The sequence below is a fragment of the Macaca mulatta genome, chromosome 9 (assembly GCF_049350105.2).
Source record: "Macaca mulatta isolate MMU2019108-1 chromosome 9, T2T-MMU8v2.0, whole genome shotgun sequence".
NCBI lineage: Eukaryota > Metazoa > Chordata > Mammalia > Primates > Cercopithecidae > Macaca > Macaca mulatta.
In genome coordinates, this window is record NC_133414.1 from 16,931,637 (window position 1) to 16,941,000 (window position 9,364).

General features: G+C 48.3%; 1 protein-coding gene across 1 annotated transcript in view; it reads right to left on the bottom strand.

The window, feature by feature from the left end:
- The window catches only part of FAM171A1 (family with sequence similarity 171 member A1), a 147,076-nt gene extending 138,247 nt beyond the window's left edge, over positions 1 to 8,829 (bottom strand). The window contains exon 1 of the mRNA XM_028826015.2: positions 8,699 to 8,829. Coding sequence (XP_028681848.2) covers positions 8,699 to 8,795 — 97 coding nt within the window. The 5' untranslated portion in view covers positions 8,796 to 8,829. The remainder of the gene's footprint in view (positions 1 to 8,698) is intronic.
- Between the last annotated feature and the right edge of the window lie 535 nt (positions 8,830 to 9,364).

The window sequence follows — 9,364 nt, forward strand, 5'->3', positions numbered from 1 at the left end:
TGATCAACTGGGGCCTCTTCTACTTAATTTGCAACTTTTAGGAACACTGAGTGATGGACTACATGCTTATGCTCCTTGAAATAAGACTTCTGCATCCCACTGTGTGTAACTCCTTGAAATATCTAGAAATCAACGTTACTGGCCACCGTGGTGGCTCACACCTATAATCCCAGCACTTTGGGAGGCTGAGGTCAGGAGTTTGAGACCAGGCTGGCCTGTCTCTACTAAACCCAAGATGGGGTGAAACCCCGTCTCTACTAAAAATACAAAAATTAGTCAGGCGTGGTGGCGGGTGCCTGTAATCCCAGCTACTGGTGAGACTGAGGCAGGAGAATCTCTTGAACCCAGGAGGCAGAGGCTGCAGTGAGCTGACAGGGCGCCACTGCACTCCAGCCTGGGCGACAGAGTGAGACTCTATCTCAAAAACAAAAAGAGAAACATTACCGACAACCAGTAGCTGAACGTTTTTTGAGTCATACAAGAGTTAGTGGGTTTCATCTGAATCAAGAGACTCATGCCTAATTACATAAAAACTACCATCTTGATGTCCTTCTCACTTTAGGCATTTATTTTTCCACTCATTTTCCAATAGGACTGTAAACTTTCCGAGGTAAGAATTGCGAAATAATCAAGCTTATGCAAAAAATATAATGCCCCCTCCCCAACAGACCACCTCGTTTTGTCCAATAAGTATTTTGCACACTGTCTTCATACAGCAGATGCTAAGATCTAGGAACTTGATTTCAAGAGCAGGAAAGAGGACAGCTACAAATGAAGGAAGTGAGGGTGTAGAGCAACCCTGGAAAGGAGGATAAAGGAAATGTTCTAGAGGAGATGATTTGAACTGGGAAGAGAAGGAGACCATGGGAAAGGCATTGGAGGACAGGCACGGAGGTCCTAAAGGCCAGGCTTAGTCATCCAGGCTTCACACTTCAGGCAAAAGGGACATTCTTCGCATTATTCTGCAGGACAGGAATGTGAATTAAATGGTGCTTGAAGACAGACAACATGGAAGAGAGTTTTGAGTTGAAAGAACAAATTAAAACTGAGAGACATGAAGAAAATGCTGTCTTTAGCAAGGACCTGAGGAGGGCTAAGGCAGACATGCAGTGGAAAGTAGGAGAAATGAATGAACAGCATGTCTAAGCTATGAGAGAGAGACAAGGATGCTACCTTAACCTCTGGCAAGGTCATCGGCCTTAAAATAACTGAGTGATTCACTCCCTTCCTCCATTATTTATCTACCTTTTGGGCAAAGCCCAGAAATCGAGAAGGTTCAGGCTTCTCTGCAGCTCTAAGTTCAGTTTCCTGGCAGGAGGCTGATGGCAGGACACTTCATCATCCTTCTCCTTCCCCTAGACATGAGGTTGGATGGAGTCCCATATGACTCCACCAAGCCATCAGCGGCCCCTTCAGCTTCTGTTCCAGACCCTGCCTGAATGTCACCTGTCTCCCCTCTCTGGGACCCACTGAACTGGATTCTTTTGCTCCCAAATGAGATGAAAATTGCAGGAGAGCAAGCAACTCCTCCCTTCCTCTATTCCCCAACAGATGCAGCGCCAAGGCCTGCCCAGGTGGTTCCACAGTGCTCCTCCCTCATCAGCATGGGGGCTTCTCAGATTGTTCAAATGGCCCTGGGCCCTGGAGCTGGTGGGGTGCATCTGCTTGACAGAGGCGGAGAAATCTCAGAGGGGCCATGCTGAGTCTTGGGAAGGACAACTGGGAGGCCATTCAAGTCAGGTGGGTGGAGGGTGGGGGGGCAGTCCCTAACATTTCATTACATAAAGGCAGAAGGGATTATGGCAACATCCCATCCCAGTTTTCTTTTACTTCATTTGCTTACTAATACATATGTTTCAACGAAAATTAGAGCACAGCCAAAAAGCCAGCAAGACTTCAGAAAGTGGCTTTTGGCAGGGGTTTCAGAGGCTACATGTTCTCCCTACAGGTGTGAATCCCAGCTCTGGAACACAGCACACTCAATGTACCCAAACATAAGAAAAGTCATAGCCCACTTTTCCTTCCTCATCTGGAAGGAAAACAGTTATTCTGGTGATGGTGGGTGTCCTTGAGGTGGTTCACAATGATCCTTGTCATGGCTTCAGTTTGGTGGAATTTTGTTAAACCGATGCGAGAACGCCATGCACTTTTCTAAATGTAACTTCTCTAGCTTGGTTCCAAAAAGCAGTTCATGCTGCATCACTGTCCTGTGTGGGCGAATCTCAATTCACAGTTCTTAGGGGTTAGGGTCTGTGTTAGTTTCCTACTGCTGCCATAACAAATGATCAAACAACTCAGTGGCTAGAAGCAACACACACTTATCATCTTACAGTTCCGGAGGTCGGAAGTCCAAACTCAGTTTCACTGGGCTAAAGCCAAGATGTCAGATTGGTTTCCTTGACTTTTCTGGTTTCTAGAAGCTGCCTGCATTACTTGGCTCCTGGCCTCCTCCTCCATTTGCAAAGCTATCCATGTAGCATCTTCAGTCTCTCTCTGACTTGGACCCCTTGCTTCTATTAGTACATCTCCTCTGACTTTGACCTTCCTGCTTCCCTCTTGTGATTGATTACAATGGGCCCAGCTGGATGATAATTGGGACTAATCTTCCCATCTCAAGATCCTTAAGGGAATCACCTGGCCAAAGTCTCTTTAGCCACGTAAAGTCACATACGGATTCCAGGGATTAGGACATAGACATTCTGGGGGCCATTATTCTACTACCACAACATCTGTGTGGCCAGAGAGCACACTTACCTTAGGTCACCTGGCCTGGGTTTCCTCATCTCCAGAACAAAGAAAATCAACTCGATCCCCAGTATCTTTCTGACACTAACATTTGCTACATAAATTTATCTATGAGATTTCTACTGCACGGATTTTAAGGAAGAGAAGGGATGTAAGCAGACACTCAGATTTCGAGTCTGGTTAACAGAGAAGCAGGAATGCTGGGCTCCAGAAGGAAGGACAAGGAGTTTGAGGTAAACCTAGAGTACTGAAGTGGAGGTGTCTACCAGCTCGCTGGACATAAAGAGATGGAGCTATGACATCAACTAAAGATGTGAAAGCCACAGTCATCCATCCACAGGGGCTTAATTCCCAGAATTTACAAAGATTAATAGATTCTGAAAAGGGTAAATGAAAGAAAGAAAAGGACTGGGCATGGTGGCTCACATCTGTAATCCCAGCACTTTGGGAGGCCTAGGCGGGCGGACTTTCTGAGGTCAGGAGGTCAAGACTAGCCTGGCCAACATGGTGAAGTCCCATCTCTACTAAAAATACAAAAATTAGCCAGGTGTGGTGGCATGCACCTGTAATTCCAGCTACTAGGGAGGCCTAGGCAGGAGGATCATTTCAACCTGGGAGGCGGAGGGTGCAGTGATGCAGTGAGCTGAGATTGCACCACTGCACTCAGCCTGGGGGACAGAGTGAGACTCTGTCAAAAAATAAAAAAAAAGAGAGAGACACAGAGAGAAAGACAGACAGACAGAAAGAAAGATGAGCAAATGTTCGCAGACAGACTTGAATCTAGGAGTAAGAGGAGCTAGCGAATGAAACAGAGGCTTGGTCAGAGAAGGTGGAGTCATCTGACATATGCTGACTCAGCTGTTTAGGGGAACTAATCCTGAAGCCCTTTCTAAAGTGGTTAGTTGCCTCAAATTTTGCCTGTTTACAAGTTAGATTTATTTTTTTAATAATGGTTTTCTTAATTCAGGGTATGCTATTGGGTTACACTGTAGAATTTCTCTTTAAAAAAGTTATTTCATACAGTTCATTGGTTGGGTACTGAAATGTAATTTCATTTATTTATTTGAGATGGAGTTTCAGTCTGTTGCCCAGGCTGGAGTGCAGTGGCATGATCTCCACTCACTACAACCTCTGCCTCCCAAGTTCAAGCAATTCTCCTGCCTCAGCCTCCTGAGTAGCTGGGATTACAGGCGCCCGCCATCACGCTCAGCTACGTTTTGTATTTTTAGTAGAGATGAGGTTTTACCATGTTGGCCAGGCTGGTCTTGAACTCCTGGGCTCAAGCAATCCACCCACCTCAACTTCCCAAAGTGCTGGGATTACATGCATAAGCTACTGTGCCCGGCCTGAAACTTAATTTCTAAAATACATTTAAAATATATTCAGTTCTGTGTTTCCTGGAGTTGAATAATTTAGCTAGAACTGTTGTCTTTATGAGTCCTAAAGTCATATTTGGTGATGTTAAGTGAAAATGACTTGTGAAAAAAACTTCTCTATAACTTGATCAAACTATAACAGCATTACTGATGTGTATAATTTCCACTAAACATGTTTCACAAAAAGTACACAAGGTATTTGTCGTCACAAGACAAATTCCTCTAAATCTCTGCAATATGCTTTATTCAACTTTTTCTTCATGATACAGCTTTATACATACCTGCTGTCTATCCAGTTTATTTCCGTATGTTTTCTTGGTAAGCAGTGTTTACTAAAAGTAGGAAATTAATATTTACTAAAAATTCCAAATTAGTATTTGCCAGCAATAATAAAGATGCACAGTTAGATTTACTGAGATGTCAGTAATTTGGTTAAAATAAAGAATTGATTAAAACTGAGAAAGTATTAATACTTGAAAGCTATTTGTTTAGAAATGCATGCACTATTTTCCTTCTTTTGGTTTAGATGTTGCTGGGCGCGGTGGCTCAAGCCTGTAATCCCAGCACCTTGGGAGGCCGAGACGGGCGGATCACGAGGTCGGGAGATCGAGACCATCCTGGTTAACAAGGTGAAACCCTGTCTCTACTAAAAAATACAAAAAACTAGCCGAGCGAGGTGGCGGGCGCCTGTAGTCCCAGCTACTCGGGAGGCTGAGGCAGGAGAATGGCGTGAACCCGGGAGGCGGAGCTTGCAGTGAGCTGAGATCCGGCCACTGCACTCCAGCCTGGGTGACAGAGCGAGACTCCGTCTCAAAAAAAAAAAAAAACAAAACAAACAAAAAAAATACTTGAAAGCTATTTGTTTAGAAATGCATGCACTATTTTCCTTCTTTTGGTTTAGATGTTAAGGTAACAACCTATAAGTTACGAAGTATTATAGGCAAGTACAAATAAGATACAAAAATAATTCATGAAGTCATTTCAAAGACTTTTCCAGAAATTCCCTAGACATTACTGTTGCTCCTGCATAAAGCCCTCACACCTGGCTTGCGAGGAAGCCCAGCGGCCTCTGTGAGTCCAGCTCCTGCGGTTTCCCAGGACATGAGCCCATGAATTTTATTTAGAAGTCATGCTCTTAATACAATGTCTCCATACGTTAGGCTTGTTGGACGAACCTCCTGATACCTTACATGGCTTCGTGGTCTTTCAACAGATCCCAGTGTTCTAATAACTGAAGTTTGAGTTTGGCAAAGAATGAACCTCTTAGAGAAGAGAGAGAGCCAATCATTCACCTCAAATGTTATAAGAGATTGCAGCTTTTCTGAGATGAGCAAAAAGCTAGCACGTCATCGCAAAACACCTTGCACGTTCAGCACCGGGTTTGCCTCAAACACCTGCTAGATATCTAGCAACAAAATAAACATCATCCAATACGATGTCTGAGCATGAAGTTCTCAACCTAGCTCTGACCTTCCTTTTGGCACATAAATAAGAGTCCTGGGCTTCAAAAACACATCCCTAAAGAGTACATCTGCACAGCTTACTGCTCTTCTAGGACAGCCCTCTCTATTGAACCCAGCCTCATCACAGTTTCGTAAAAGAGGTGAAGAAAATCAAAATGGGTCAATACTTTTGAACCACAGCTTTTGAAAAATTCCCAGAAAATAGATTCGATACTATAAATGCTCAAGAGCAACTGAGAGGAAACACTTAATAAAAACAGTCATAGTCTAGAGCTAGTTCAAATTCATGATGAACAAAGCCAGCCCTCACTGTGACAACTGATGGTGGCACTGGAAATCACTTTGCTGATCTGAAGCAGCTATGGGAAGAGAGTCTGAAGCCAAACCTCCAATTTGATCTTGAATATATAAAAAGCAAAGTAATGCCAAGAAATTTTGCAGATGCTAGTTTCCTCAGATGACATAAAGACTCATTTAACAAAAAAGGTGTCATTTAGTTCCAGCAATCTAGTTGCAATACTACAGTATATGATTTCTGTCTGTTTGAGGTCTCTAAGTAGTTTTACCAAAGTAATTTCCAAATCCTGTTGGTGCACAATATGTATGTGCAATGCTTGTTCAAAAAATGATTCAAACAAGAGATTCTACATAAAAGCAAAATTTTTACAAATTAGTTTTTGGGAAAGGTAAACATTGAACTTTTCTCTTAAAATGCAAGCCAATGATGATGACTAAAGGTTGCGTTATGGTGTAGGTATTAGCTATGGTTGATGCTTACTTACTCAGCACCATCTGAGCACCAAGTGTATGCATAACAACCTATAATTTACTGTAGAAAATGTAAAGTGAAATCAGATGCAGCATTTGTCTTCCTCGTGTATATGATCCAGGAGAGCAGAGAACACATGAATTTTAAAACTACGTCATACTATAGCAAGTGAACGTTAAGATGCTTTGAAGAACTCAGTGAGTTGGGACTGACCTTCTAATGTTAAAGGAGAAATTGTCCATTCCCTTAAAAATGCTGCTAGCTCAAAATCTGGATGCCAGGCAGTGAGACCTGATTTCTAATAGAACTCCTGAGCTCAAGGCTTTAAAAAGCCATCCTTACAGTAGATAACAACAAAGAAGTAATGCAAGTGGAATACTATGCCAAGATACTTGATCTCCCACTCCAACCATAACCTAAACTAAGCCACTGCTAGCCACGGCAGAAACCGCTTCTCATGCTGACCATTTGTCTCCCATTACACATAATATTCCATTCCTGAGAGGCAGATTTTTAGAAGCAAGAGCTGGGTAAAACGTGGTCTTAGACCTAAACCTGTTATATATACATTGAATATACATGTATACATTGAAGACATGCCATCCTTTCTCTATTTCAGAAGTGCATGAATTTAATATTTCCATATATTGGTATTTCAAGTGCAAAACGAAAAATTCAACTTGCTCTTTAAAATTAATGGTCTCGCTGAAGTGCAAATATCATTCTCTAAAATAGCTGATTCAAAAAGCAGTAGGGTATTAATAAAAGAAGCTACAATGCAACACTGATGATCTAATGTCCTAAACATTTGTTTCCTACACGAAGAGAAATATAGGTCTTTTTGTATTTTGTGGCTGTCTGCTCTTCCATGATATGCATTACTAAAACTATACACAGTTCATAACGGTCATATTCTACCATGGCCATAGAAGCAGCAATGCATTTAAGATATTCCAGGAAATGATACTGCAAGTGCCAGATATGAAAACCTTCAACTCAACATGTAGGCAACAAAACTCAACCCAACAGACTGTTGGCAGAGCCTTTCCTCCCCGTGACAACATCGTGGTGGAAGCCCGGGCGTCTCTGCTCTCAGGCACCCTGAGCGGGTTAGCCGAGGAAAGGGGGTCCCAGCAAGGAGACCCTCGGATGCAGCACTCCTCGTTTCTTCGGCCTGCAGGGCCAACTTTGCAGGACACACACCCTTCTGCCGGGACAGGCCTCAGGCTTGGAAACCGGGGGTTCTACAGGGCTGCAGGGAGCTCCCTCGCGGAGACCTGAGCCCCCAGCAAAAGCCCAGGCAGTGGTGCGCTGCTGGGTGAATGCAGAGGCTCATCTGCGGGCCTCAGTGGCCCTTTTGAAAACGCCAGCAACAGAGGAGCCCTCGACGCTGTCCCTACAAAAATGTGCCAAGGAAGCTTTAGGGTGGGGCGGGGGGGACCCCTCAAAAAACGCTGATTTTAAAAACAAAAGACAGGCTCGTGGCCATTCTCAGAGGCGACCACGTTACCCCCGGGGCTGGAAAGCAGATTTGTGGAGGCCAAAGACGAGACAAAAGGCACGAGCTGGCGACAAACAGACCTGGAAAGGATTTTTTTTTTTTTTTTTTTTTTTGGTGAGCGATGAGGGCCTCCCAGTTCAATTCTTTCTCCCCTTCCAGAGACTATTCCTGGGCCGCTAAGCAAATCCCTTATGGTCTGGAAGAGACGTCAGATAGGCAGGGGGAGAGAACCCCCCAAACTTTCCCAAACTGCGGCAGGCTAGTGGCTGATGGCGGGCAGCGGCCGCGGACCTCGGGGTCCCGGGACACAGGGGGCACCCCGGGGCGGCGGCCGTCCCCTCCCGCCACAACAAAAGGGCCCAGCGCAGCCCAGCAGCTGGGGCTTCCCAGACCCAAGCCCGGCGCGGGGAGGCTGGAGTGCGATCCGGCGGCGCGCCCTGGGCGGCCCCTCTGTCCGCGGCTGCATCGGAGACACAGCTGCGTGTCCCAGGCGCGGCATAAAGGGGACCCCCGAGCGCATCCAGACGAGCCCCCGCCGCAGCGGCGACAGCAGCTGGAGCTGCGCGTGCCCCCCGCCCGACCCAGCCCCGACCCCTGGCCCCGGCCCCCGGCCCCCGACCCCGGCCCCCGGCCCCAGAAGCCTCTGCCCAGGTCACCCCGCGTCCCCGGCCCGCGCCGCCCCCTCGGGAGCGCGTTGCAGGGGGGCTGCAGGCCCGGAGGCTCCCGCTGCGGCTCGGGCTGCGCCGCCACCACGCGGCCAGGGACCCTCCCGCCGCCGCCTGCGCCGCCTCCGCGCCAGGCCCGGCGCGACACAAAGCCCCCGGCCCCGCCGCCGCCCACCGACCTTGCGCTCCCGCGCCGGGCTCCCGCAGCGTCTTGGTCACCGCCTTCCAGACGTGGCAGCCCAGCAGGCACAGCAGCAGCGCCGCGGACCTGCTCATCTCCGCCGCAGGGCCGGCGGCGGCTCGGGCTAGCGGAGAGCGGGCCGGGCGGCGGCGCGTCACGGGCGGCCGGGCGCCGCGCCCCCCTCCATGTCGCTGGCTCCGCGCGCCGGGCCCGCCGCCCGATTGGCCCGGCCCCGCCGCCCCGGCCGCTCCCTCCCGCGCACCGCGCCGGGTTTCCCCGAAGAGCCGCGGCGGCGGCGGCTGCTGCTCCGCCAGTTCCTTAACCCCTTCCTGCCCCGCCCGCCGCCGCCGCCGCCGCTGCCGCTGCCCCTGCCCGCGTCCAGGCCCCGGGCCCGTGGTGCCACCTGGCGGCCGCCGCGCCGAGGGAGCCCCCGCCCGGCGCCGCTGCCTCGCACCCCCCGCCCGAAACCCCGGCAACACGGCTCGCCCCATCCCCGCAGCCCCGCAGAAGAGCCAGACCTGCCTTTCAGGGCGGAGCCCTTTTCATCACACCAGGCCACCCGAGGGGCCGCAGGAGACATGGTATCTGGATGTAACCCCCCCGCCCCCATGCCATCCTAATATAGTTGTGTCCCCTAATGTAGATTTCACACCCAGTGTTAAAG